The sequence below is a fragment of the Engraulis encrasicolus genome, chromosome 3, assembly GCF_034702125.1.
Source record: "Engraulis encrasicolus isolate BLACKSEA-1 chromosome 3, IST_EnEncr_1.0, whole genome shotgun sequence".
Classification (NCBI taxonomy): domain Eukaryota; kingdom Metazoa; phylum Chordata; class Actinopteri; order Clupeiformes; family Engraulidae; genus Engraulis; species Engraulis encrasicolus.
Genome location: NC_085859.1, coordinates 7,667,814 through 7,680,623, shown reverse-complemented (window position 1 = coordinate 7,680,623; position 12,810 = coordinate 7,667,814). Strand labels below are relative to the sequence as shown.

The following is a 12,810-nucleotide window of genomic DNA, read 5'->3' as shown; positions in this document are numbered from 1 at the left end:
TATGCATTAGCATTCTCAAAGTCCACGCCACCTCGTTTTAGTTTACAAAGCTACACAAATGTATACGAGTTGAAATCTGATGGCGCACATTTTACTTGATGTCAAAGGACACAATCAGTCGAGCGAGGCTAAAAAATGTTGTCGATCAAGAGGAAACAAAACGTGATCCCTAGCCGGCTTATGGGTGTCCACTTTCACTTTCAACACCACATGATAAAAACGCGTCTTGTCACCTCGACTTGGAAATCAAATCTTTATTATTACAACAAAATAAGCAATAGCCTTTTGTCTCCTCGTTCTCCTAATGTACAGGTACTATATAGTTACTGGAAATGTGAAATAAAGACGGGGATATCTGCCGGGAACAAGTGGATCAAATAATATCCATCTGAGGGAAGTGCAAACGTTATTGCAGTTGTGTGAAGTGAATAGACGAAGCAGCGAACTCATAAGCAAGGGGGAGAATCGCTGATAAAGCCCCTTAGAAGTGGAGAGAGCTGAATGCAAGGAAGGGAATCTGGCTAATTACAGAAGACGAAGAAATTTAATTAGCACATAATCTGGAAGCCAATGTCTATCTAATTCAGTTCAATGCAAATTTTCAGGAGAACCACTAGAGGCCGCTATGGAGTTGTTTACATCGGTGTGTTTCCATGTCAAAGTTGCATAGGATGTCTTTAACTACAGAATCTATGTGTGATTTGAAAGACAGTTGGGAATCAAGCCGTACACCAAGATATTTATACTCATCAACTTCACCCAGGGGTGTACCATCAATAAAGTTCACAGCCAATTTGAATTGACTCCTTGTCGCTGATCTTGTTGGGAAAAACATGCAGAGAGACTTATTTTTATTGAGCAACAAGTCGTTGCATTGAAACCACTTTTGAATTCTGGGGATGTCTACTTGCAGATCAGACTGAATCTTAGATAGATTAGTATTAGAATTATAAAGGACTGCATCGTCGCCATATACGTAAATGTATAGAGCAATCTTGGCAGACAGCAGGGAGGTCATTAATAAAGATTGAAAATAAAAGAGGCCCAAGCGATGACCCCTGAGGAACTCCTTTTTCAATGAGAGTATATTGAGAAAGACTTCCCTGGAAAGACACACACTGTTGCCTAAGGTGTAAGTAAGAGTTGAACCATAGAAGTGCCTGTTTAGAAAGACCTATCGACTGTAATTTGTCCAGTAAAATGTAGTGGTTTACAAGATCAAAGGCTTNAGATAAATCAACAAAAATTGCACCTGTGGACATGCCTTTATGACTCCCCACCATTCCCCACTGTATACTGAATGACCCACAGGAGCAGCATTTGCCTGTAGGGTCCTCACAACAGCTTCACTGATGATTCACCACCTACCCAAAACCCGGGGTAGAGAGTGTGTGTGAATGTGGTGTGGACTCTGTGCAGGAGGGTCATTGTGTCAGAGATGCTGTAGAAGGCCAGAGTTCCTGCCCTGTGATCCACATACACTCCTATTCTGGAGCTGGCCACTAGAGGGAGTTCAGTACTTTTATTATTGTGCCAGAAAGAGGAGCGGGAGCTACGGAAGGCCAGACTCCAGGACTGATCATTACATCCAAAGCAACACACATCACCCTCTCCTTTCCTGCTGATGCTTTTATATGACACTGCTATATCAACATTCTGTCCACTCCACTCAACCTCCCAGTAGCAGCGTGTAGACACACCCTCTCTACACAACACCTGCCAACACCTATCAAATCTGTCTGGATGATCAGGATATGACTGGGCCTCGCTTCTACACTCCAGCCTCCTGTTCCCCTCAGACAGATGGAGGTATTTGTGTACTGTGTTTGGATCCAGAGTGAAGTGACAGGAATCTGGAGGAGTAAATAGGGTACAAACAGGGTTTTATGTGTGTGTGTGTGTGTGTGTGTGTGTGTGTGTGTGTGTGTGTGTGTGTGTGTGTGTGTGTGTGTGTGTGTGTGTGTGTGTGTGTGTGTGTGTGTGTGTGTGTGTGTGTGTGTGTGTGTGTTTGTGTGTGTGTGTGTGTGTGTGTGTTTGTGTATGTGTGTGTGTGTGTGTGTGTGTGTGTGTGCATGTGCATGTCCAACTCACACTGTAAGAAGTCCTCTCTGGTCACTGGTTCAGCAGTGAGAGCCCTGCCATCAGACACTGAAACAGAAAACCTTACATTGGCCTAAACATGAACACATTATGTACACAGAAACACACACACACACACACACACACACACACACACACACACACACACACACACACACACACACACACACACACACACACACACACACACACACACAATCCCCATTACCATCGTAGGGAAGCATGAAACAGACAGGTAAAGATGGGGGTGGACTCTGTACTTCCCTTTGTGGAGTGTGGATTACTGCCAGGGCCGCTGATAGATTTTGTTGGGCCCAGAACAAAGTAATATGAAATGATCCCTACCAAACACATACAATGTAATGGGGACCCAATTCTGGGCCCCCTATCTCCTAGGGCCCAGGACAACATATCAGTTTGTCCCCTCCCCCTGTCGGCGGGCCTGATTACCGCTATGGTGTTTTACAGCTACAGGTATCAATCACAAATCTACCAGAAGTCTTCAAGCTGTTCAGAATGCAGCTGCCAGGCATCTTACCAGGACAAAGAGGTGTGATCACATCACTTCTGTTTTAGCCCAGACTCCCAGTTTGCTTCAGAGTTTATGATAAAAAAAACTCTGATTATTGCTACAGATTACCAATTCCTGAAGCTACATTACCACAATGGGATGGGACATTACACCTAATTATTATGGAACCTTTGCTCTGCCATAATTCAACTAAAGCAGTGTTTCCCAACCTTTTTTGAGCCAGGGCACACTTTTTCCTTTCAAAAAATCTCGCGGCACACCACCAACCAAAAATTAGTAGCCGCCTAACATAGTCATTCTTATAAAAGTCTCTTGAATAGCAATCAAATAAACACAAAAAATGTTTTTTTCTCTTACAAATAAAAAGTTCACTTAACATGCCCACTTCTTAAGGAAGCTATAAACTTCAAAGTAGGCCTAGGCCTATATACAAATTGTTATTCTGTCCAAAAGCATTCTATTTGCAGGAATACAGAAAATAATGCTTATTCTGACAGTAGCAATGATATTTAGGAAAGATTTCACTGTTACAATATGAATATGCATGTTTAATATCAATCTCTGTTCAATGCCTTGCAAAATAGAACGTTTTCTCTGATTGCGTCTCCATCCACAAAACGCACATTGGCCAGGAGTTGCGCATGTCAGCCTCGTCAAGTTGCAACGCAAATTTCTCACGGATACGGATCTTTTCCAAAACCACACTTTCGATAACAGCAGACATGTCATCAATGTCTGGAAATTGTGTTATTTGAGAGAGGGACTTTGGCTATTTATTTAACCGCTTCAGGTCCAAGCATCTCATTTACAATGGCTTTGCAGGCAGGTAATATTAGCGTCTCTGCCACTATGTGACTTCTGGTTTAGCTACGGCTCTCTCGTTTACCTTTTCCCCCCTCATAAATGTAGCTTGGTTCTCTGTTTGCTTACGCAGGCCAACAAAATAGTCTGCACTCTTGTTTTGTGAAGGGTGTTTCGTTTACATACCAAGCACAATGGAATCGGTGCCGTTGCATCCCACGTACAAGTACCGGTAGTCCTAAATCCAAATGAAATAACTCTCTTTGTATTGACTCGAGCTCACGGCATTTGCCTTCTTTTGACAGCTAGGCCTACTACAATGCAATTCGCTACCTGCTGCCACCTAGTGATAAGGAATTATTACATGATTAGGACGCCAGTCAACAGCAGACACTACATAATGACATATAGGCATTATTTGCTGATAATAATGAATTCGGTTTTTTTTCCTTTTCGAAAACAAGAAGAACGCATATATACATATATTAACTGAAAAAAAACTAAGAAAGATTGTAATTTTGGTCATCAGTAATGAGTGATCGGACAAAATAAAAATGTAGATCGGAGCATCTCCAGTACAGGGTGTGCAGAATTATTAAGCAAACAAGTTTTCTGACCATATCGTCCATTCTATGTATAATTTCCATCACCAACCTGTATGAACATGAAAATCTACTGAATTTAAGCATTCCATTATTAGTAAAATAAGAGCGAGTATGATAAAGAGGAGTCCAGCACCTAATATCAGGTGTGCATAGTTATTTGGCAACTTACTTGTCCTCAGGGAAAACAAAAAAGGGCCACAAAGTAAATCTCTTTACATCACACCCTCTCTTTTTATACAAATGTGCACTAAGTAGAATGCTTAGGTTTCCATGTTTATACAGGTTGGTGTTGGGAAATAGGCATTAGCAGGACAATTAGCCTTTTGCAAAACCCCTCCCACAAACGGCCGCCAACCAATCCGAGCTCAGCAACGGTAACTAAGGAGTGTAGAACTTGTCGAGGTCCGTCAAAAACCTACGATTTCAGGGAGACATACAACGTGTGCCTATGGCACCGTCAGGGTCCGACACCATCTGAAGATTAATTAGGACCTCATTTTTTCACTTTCCCGAAGCAAATTTGAAAAAACCTCAAGCGGACTGATAACAGGGATGGATTAAGCCATGTGGAGGCTATTAGCTCCAGGTGATCATATTTAAAATTAGCAGGCTAACTGTGCAATCGTCTTGTTTGCTAATATAGCCCCCTTCCCCCTTGCATTTAGCTGGCAGAAAACGTACCCTAAACAAATAATCAATGCATCGCTCAGACTTAAGGACAATATTATATGATATTATAGTATTGGATTCACGGCATTATGATTCAAATTTTATTGGGAAACTACTAGTTGCGTTTAATATGCGCCAAATGCACAGCCCACGGAGCAGCCCCCACCCTCTCTCCTTCCCAGTTTGTGTCTGTGTATATGCATCGAGTGTGACAGCAAAAAAGGTAACACTGAAATGGGGCTGCGCTCGTTCCAACCTTGTTATGAAGATATTAACTGTCAACTAAAACCATTAAAGTGAACAGAAGAGAAACGCCCAGTGTGACTGCCCAAGAGCTGCGCAGTTTGCCCAAAGCCCGTCAAAGGTCTTGGCGGACGGCTGCAATGTCCCAGTTTACACCAAGCACTATCAAATGTCCTGGTTACAGACATCACATCGCCATCATCAAGTTGTTGTATTTCACAGTTGAATATGGCTTCTAGTAATCAGCGTGTGTAGGATACAAGAAGTGTAGGCTACACACATTTCCTATGAAACGCAGCCAAAACGTGTGCCTGGTTCTAAGTTTTTGACGGACGTAGCAACAATAACTAGGGGGCGTGGCTTTTGCGAAAGGTGAATTATGGTAAAAAAAAAAAAAACTTGTTTGCCTAACAATTCTGCATACTGTGTATTTGCCAAATGTTTGAGTGGAGGTAGTTAGAGGTCCTCAGTAATGACTTACTGTCTGGTGGCAGGCGTTTCTTACTGTTTATTCTTCTGACTGGGAGTTCAGGATCAGTATCTGCAGACCAACACAGAGACACACATTCATCCACATGCATCTCATCAGTTTGTAGATTTTCCAACCAGAGGAAAGAACACATTAGACGTTGTTTATTGCAACATAGCCAGTGCATATAAAGCATCCCTCTCCCCCCCACCTCGGTAGCTGCGACCACACCCCTCTGTTTTTGACCCCTGCGTACAAATCTCTCATCACCAGGTCAAAGCCCACTAGCCAATTTGCATGTGCCATAACAATGGCTAAGTAACTTCATTTCACTTCTTATTTGTGAAATTGACTCACCAGTATATATACCGTCTACCCGACCGCAATACCTCAGTGACGGTGTCAAACAGTAAATTGGCCACACCCCTTCTCTACTGATAATGTTCATACACCGTAGATCGCGGAAGTTTACTAGATCTTAGTAACATAGTTTCGTTTTCAGTATTTCAAGAACCTGTGATATTTAGATTGGTTACCAAGGGATGGAAATATTGTGATTTATTTTCCGATTTCCACATGACTGTTACAGTTTACACTCCACCAAGTGGTAAGGAAGTGAACTGCAGTTAAGCAGGAAAACACGTTGTACATGTTTTGATGGCATTGGTTTGTTAGAACTAGCGGTATATCTCCTTACAGTCGAAATAATGTTATTATCATACATATATTTACATGTGGCACATTTAGGATGTAGCCTATGTAATGTCTGAAGAAATGGAACAAAATAATTAGCCTACCACACAAGATTCTGAAGTGAGCAGTGCTGGGTGTGTGTAGCCTAAACTGTGGATTAAAATGTAATTGCAAGAAACAAGACATTTGCTGCGACGAAGACAGCATTTTAAGGTAGGCCTACACCGTTTGGTTATTAATTTTGTTGACTTATGGTTGTGCTTTGAAGTAGCCTAGGTTTGGCTTAGTTGCTGCATGGTGGGTTTATTGCACAATGTAGACAGACTTTTTGTAAGCTATAGCCTACTCTTCTAAAAATCCCCACACTCAAAACTTTGTGCCCGTGCTCATCCTGTCTTCCTTAAACGATATTTCAATAGGCCTACAAACTGTCAAAATGACAGTGGAGTGCACATTTTCATGGAACAGTAGCGTGATGTAGCCTAACCTGCAATGTTCTATGGTGAATGTGGACTGTGATGATGGCTGTGTATTTCATCAAGTGTAGGCTACAATTCTCCACTTCAGGTTGATATTTTGACAACACTAATGTCCACATGTAGTAGGCCTACGACTGCAGATTTCGTGTTTTTTGTCTTTTTGGTTAGGGAACCATGTTGTTCGCGTAGTTTTTTTTTTTTTTTGGTGGTGGTGGTTCGGGGGGTAAAAAGGGCCGCTAAGGGGAGAATTCTCCCGGTGGGAAAAGTCTTCCCACTCCGCCCCTGGTGCTCACACCTATTGGGATGAAATGCTTTGAAAGACTGGTACTAGCACGCCTCAAGTTCATCACCCCACCATCCTTCGACCCACATCAATTTGCCTACACGGTGAATAGATCTACAGAGGATGGCATTACATTGGCCATTCACACTGCCCTCTCACACCTGGAGAAACCAAACAGCTATGTGCGGATGCTGTTGATCGACTACAGCTCCGCTTTTAAAACCATTCCCCCTATCAAGCTGGCCACTAAACTGTACAACCTCGGCTTGAGTCCCCATGTCTGCAGATGCAGAACAGACCTCAGGCTGTACGCATGGGATAACATCTTTCAAGACCCCTCACCCTAAATACAGGCGCGCCGCAAGGATGTGTGTTGAGCCCTTTTTTGTACTCTCTCTTCACTCATGACTGTGATCTTAAGCACAGCACAAACACCATCATTAAATTTGCTGACGACACAACTGTGATTGGCCTGATGTCTGACAACAACAAGACGGCCTACAGAGAGGAGGTGGAGCAGCTGGCACACTGGAGCCAAGACAACAACCTGGCCCTGAACTCCAAGAAAACGAAGGAGGTGATCTTGGACCAACCCATCAACATCGGAGGTGAGCCAGTAGAGGTAGTACAGAGCTTCAGATTCCTGGGTGTGCACATCAGCCAGGACTTGTCATAGAGCGCCAACACCTGTGCAATAGCTAAAAAGGGATCCCAAAGTCTATATTTCCTGCCGACTCTAAAAAAGGCCCAGCTACCACGAGATCTGCTCACTAATTTCTACAGGTGTACGATTGAATCAGTAATTGCATACAGCATTATATCTTGGTACACCAGCTGCACACACGACCACAAGAAGATGTTACAGCGCATTATTAAAGCAGCAGAGACAATCATTGGTTGACAACTACCCACACTTGAGGAGATCCACCATACACGCTGCACAAACAGGGCATTGAACATCCTTAAAGATCACACAAACCCTGGTCACAGGCTCTTCACCATGCTACCATCAGGCAGGCGCTTTAGGACTCTGCGTGCCCGCACTAGAAGAATGAAGGACAGTTTCTATCCTACTGCCATTAGACTTTTGAACTCAATACGTCACCTGCCCCCCCTCAATACTTCAGGACTCTCTATACTGTGATAGCATATGGACTTTTATTATTTATTATACTGTTAATATATCTTGTATTTTGTGGGCATTTGTGGGTTGCTTCCGAACAGAATCTCACTGTATTTACATAGTGACAATGAAAACACTCTATTCTACTCTCTACTGTACTCTATGCATCTCACATCCAAACACTTTTGAGATCTGAGACATACGGTCATTGTACACAAACAAACACACACACTTTCACATGCATGTACACACAAACACTCATGCACGCCGCAAGCACGCACACAGTTGTCCAATGATCCTGTCCAAGCTGTGTGTGTGCATGTGTGTGTGTGTGTGTGTGTGTGTGTGTGTGTGTGTGTGTGTCTGTGTGTGTGTGTGTGTGTGTGTGTGTGTGTGTGTGTGTGTGTGTGTGTGTGTGTGTGTGTGTGTGTGTGTGTGTGTGTGTGTGTGTGTGCGTTGAATACTCACACTGTATGCTCTGGATGATCTGGACATGCGTGATCGCTTCAAGATAAAAATAATAAAAAGTTAGATATATGCAAAGTTAGACACATGTCATTTTGAAAACCTTATTCAAGATGTGTGTTGAAGATGTCTAGATTTCTGTTAGCCAAACCTGCTCCAGATATATTGACCATTTCCTGCTTGAAGATTGAATATAATTAATTTCTCATCCAGCTGCCTCTTCAGTGCAGACACAGATTCCTTCAGGGGCTCCAAGGAAAAGCTTTGGCTGACAGTCACGCTGGTTGAGATTGTGCTGTAAGGCCTCCCAGTGATGGACACAACGTTCTGCACAGAGAAACACACACTCAGGGCCTCCGCATATTGCACTGCGGAGCACTTTCTCTTCTGACACAATTCCGACCTCCGCACTCAATTTCACCATAGTAGAGAATGGATAGTCAATGGGCGGCTCCGACAAAATAGAACTCGTCTCTAATCGCTAGCGAATGTCCACGGACATCGGCGCCAGTGTGCGGGGTTCTATTGAAAACAATGGAATCAAACTTTTGCGGAGCAGTGCTCTGCACTTTGTCGGAGCCAGTGTGTGGAGGCCCTAAGGGTGGGTACTTACACCAACTGACATGAGCCTTGATCAGCATTACATAGACAGCGTTGTATTGGCCCTGTGTTTAGTCATGTTTTGGAACATGAGTTTAAATGGGTATGCTATTTTGGGGCTTAGTACAGTTAAAATCGTTGGCTGGGGTTTATAATGGTGGTAAAATGTCTTATTTTTCATGTTAAGCGTTTTCTTGCTTTACATAATGTTGCCCACCTTGAGGAAATGAATGGAATCCTGTGTCAGTGAAAGCTGCTTCATCTCAGCATCGGTCCTCTTCAGCTCAGCAATCTCCTGCTCCAGTCGCTTCAGGAGTCCTTCAGCTCGACTCACCTCAGCCTTCTCCTGAGCTCTGATCAGCTTTGTCACCTCAGAGCGCCTTCTCTCAATGGAGCGGATCAGCTCAGTAAACATCCTCTCACTCTCCTCCACTGCTGTCTGTGCATCAGACTGATAGAATACACGCACACGCACAAACACAAGCGTGCACACACACACACGCACACACACATTTTTAGTCAGTGCACACACACACACACACACACACACACACACACACACACACACACACACACACACACACACACACACACACACACACACACACACACACACACACACACACACACACCTGTTTGCCATACCGCCATACTTCTGGAAATGTTTAGTCAGTGCACACATGCACACAGCCCTGCAACAGGAGACGCACCTTGTATGTATAGTACTACTTAGGCTTAGGTACTACTTGAGAGTTTTTGAGATTCGCAGCCCAGTGCATTCTGCGGTTTCTACAGTATGTGCAGTTGTGTGTGTAATTTAAGTCACATAGCAAGCAAATACTGGATCTTAATCCTAGCAAGCAATGTCCATGTTGTGAGCAGTGGTGTGTAGTGTGCACAGGAATGATTTAGCACCACCTCGTCCCTATCTGTGCACGCCTATGGTTGTGAGGGAGGACATTGTAGCCTTAGAGATTTTGGCAAAAAGCATTAGTCATTATGTCACAGCTCATCACAACTACTATTTCACTGCACAGACAGAAATCTGATGCAGATTGTCTTCTCCTCTGGTCAGTTCTCACCTTGAGAGTCTCCACAGCCTTCCTCAGCTCCTGCAGCTCCTTCTCCTTCAACTGGATTATCTGCTGGCATCTCCTCTGGCTCTGCCCCAACCCCTCCTGGACCATCAGAAATCAAGGAAACAACATGCACAATGAGAAACACTTGCAATATCCAGCAGTGCGTTAAAGTGTAGTAATCTGCTAATATCCATATTTTTAAACATACGTCTTCTTTGTAATCTAAGTCCTGTATATTGAGGTGTTCTACAGGGCCAGATAGTGTGGCTGAGATGATGAAACTAGATTAATTTGGTCCTGCCATGGCTGTAATGGTAGGGCACTGGGCTGCTACACTGGCGACCCGGGTTCCATTCCAGCCCAGGTCCCAAGTCAATCCTTCCACATCTCTCTCCTCATTTGTTTCCTGTCACTCCTTCACTGTTCTATCATAAATAAAGTCAAAAAGACCACAAAAAATCCTTTAAAAAAAAGAAACTAAATTATTTCTTCACCCAAAGCTCCTGCTCTGCATTCTGACGGGCATTTCACCCTTACATTATTTGAGGAATATTTTAAATGTAAAAGAAAACAACCTTTTTGTGTTTTTCTAATACATATTAAACATGACCCAAGCTGCCTCTGAACCTGTAAATGACACGGTATACTGTATGGCAGGTCAGAGGCTACACTGAAGTTGGCCTGTAAATGTTTTACAGAATGAGACATTGGACCTTTTATCTAAGAAACACTGTCTACCTGAATGAGGAAAAAGTGCCTCCGTATTATATATGGTACATTACATTTAGTAAAGCTGAGCATAGAAAATGTAAATCTGTCCATAAATTATAAAAATTACTGTGAGGCCACAACTTGCCTTTTTATGACTCCACTCTGCCGTAGCCGTGATCGTGTCATGGCCTTTATGATCGTCCACCATACACAGATAGCAGATGCAACTCTGGTCAGTGCGGCAGAATATGTCAAAAACCTTTTTATGACGGGGACAGACCATCTCCTGTAGCTGGCCTGTGGCATCGACCATGGTGTGGTTTCTACCTGGATTAAGTTCATTATGAGCTTTCAAGTGAGTGTCACAGTAGGATACTAAACACTCCAGACAGGACTTGACAGCTTTGAGTTTTCTACCGGTGCAGTCGTTGACAGCTTTGCGTTTTCTACCAGTGCAGACGTCGCAGGCCACATCTCCAGGTCCAGCATAACAGCGAGCAGTAGCAGCAGCTTGAATTCTAGTCTTCCTGAACTTCTCCACCATTTCAGCCATCAGACGGTTTTTATGGAGGACAGGCCTGGAGTCGAAGGTGTGTTTGCACAGGGGGCAGCTGTATTCTCCTTTCCCGTCCTCCTGATCCCAGCAGCCCTTAATGCACTTCATACAGAAATTATGTCCACAGGCAGTTGTCACTGGGTCCCTTATCAGCTCCAGGCAGACTGGACAAGTGAAGGAGTCCTCCTCCTGAGACGCCATTTTGTAAATCTTCCAAACAGCAACTTCACACACTGAGAAGCAGCAGCAGAGTGACAGCTGACTTCCTCAGAACACTAAGGAGGAGCCCAGGGAGGTTGGGGTTGGGGATTGGCCAATCAGGACCATTTTTTGTTATCAGGAAGCGTAAAGGTAGGAGCAGGTAGGTTGGATGTGGGTGTGGCCAATCAGGTTTCTATTCCTGCTTGGAAGAGGACGATGACACAGTACATGTAAAACTTATTGGACGAGTTCATTGAGTCACGTGTAGAAAGAAACAAAAGTACTCTGAGAGGTAGGGGAACAACTTTATTGTGCTTGCGACACTCGTGCTCTACCGATAACACATCTGTGATTGTTGCACAGTACATGAAGAGGTTAAAAAAGACTAGAGTTGCCACTGCAGTGGCTGATTATGTCAAATGGCAAGTACAGCCTAGCTCTTTAAATTAAGCAAAAACGTTGATATTGGAAGCAGCACGGACAGCCGCCATATTTCTTAGAACGTTTTTAAATCCCGCCTCGGCAACCCATAGGCTCATTTGAGTGGTTATAATCTAATTTGTATGATATTCTGTTGTCACCAGGTAGCCCAGCCTGCGATCCTCACATGTTTATCGTGAATGTGTCCTATGGCCAGTACCTTACTGGTATGATGACGAGTCCCCATAACTCAGTGAGGACCTCTAGTGGATAGGCAATGCAACAACAGGCACCTGAAAAACACATTGATGCACATGTGTGTGTGCGTGTTTGTGTGTGTGTGCGTGCGTTGGAGAGGATAAGATCTTTTCTCTGGTTCTTGTTATCCATTCTCCAGTCATGATGTCTACAATGCTTTGACTCTCTCCAATCACATGCAAGTATTTTAGTTAAAACCACGAAATACACATTCATGGTGAGAGCTTAGTTTAGGTTACAGGGTTGCAGGTTCGGGTCCTTCTCCTGCAGGGGCAAGCAAAGAATCTCCTCACAAGTGGAACATTTATGCAGAAGTTACTTTATTATGCACATGTACATTAATCATTGATGCACATTGAGTAAACCAACACCCCAAGACCCCTACACCAAACAAAAAATCAAAAGGGCACTATTGATACATAAATATTCTTTCTGATATTTATGTGGCATAAATGTTCAATCCAATACATGAACATGTTAATTATGTGTGTTGTGAAGCACTGTGTACTGTGATCACGATGAC

The 12,810-nt window shown here is 43.5% G+C and overlaps 1 protein-coding gene across 1 annotated transcript; it reads right to left on the bottom strand.

Moving 5' to 3' along the window:
• Positions 1–1,335: 1,335 nt before the first annotated feature.
• Positions 1,336–11,609, bottom strand: LOC134446496 (E3 ubiquitin/ISG15 ligase TRIM25-like). Its single transcript, XM_063195863.1, has 6 exons — positions 10,998–11,609; positions 10,145–10,240; positions 9,280–9,513; positions 8,736–8,789; positions 2,092–2,173; positions 1,336–1,853 (listed from the first exon to the last, which is right to left on the bottom strand). Exons 1-6 carry the CDS (start codon positions 11,607–11,609, stop codon positions 1,336–1,338), a joined length of 1,596 nt encoding a protein of 531 aa, XP_063051933.1.
• Between the last annotated feature and the right edge of the window lie 1,201 nt (positions 11,610–12,810).

Excerpts from the sequence above, each read along its gene's own strand:
- LOC134446496 (XM_063195863.1), bottom strand. The coding sequence starts at position 11,609 with ATGGCGTCTCAGGAGGAGGACTCCTTCACTTGTCCAGTCTGCCTGGAG. Across the intron at positions 10,241-10,997 it reads CAGAGTGGAGTCATAAAAAG|GAGGGGTTGGGGCAGAGCCA; the intron begins GCAAGTTGTGGC and ends CTGATGGTCCAG. Across the intron at positions 2,174-8,735 it reads CAATCTCAACCAGCGTGACT|GCCAATGTAAGGTTTTCTGT; the intron begins GTCAGCCAAAGC and ends GTTCATGTTTAG.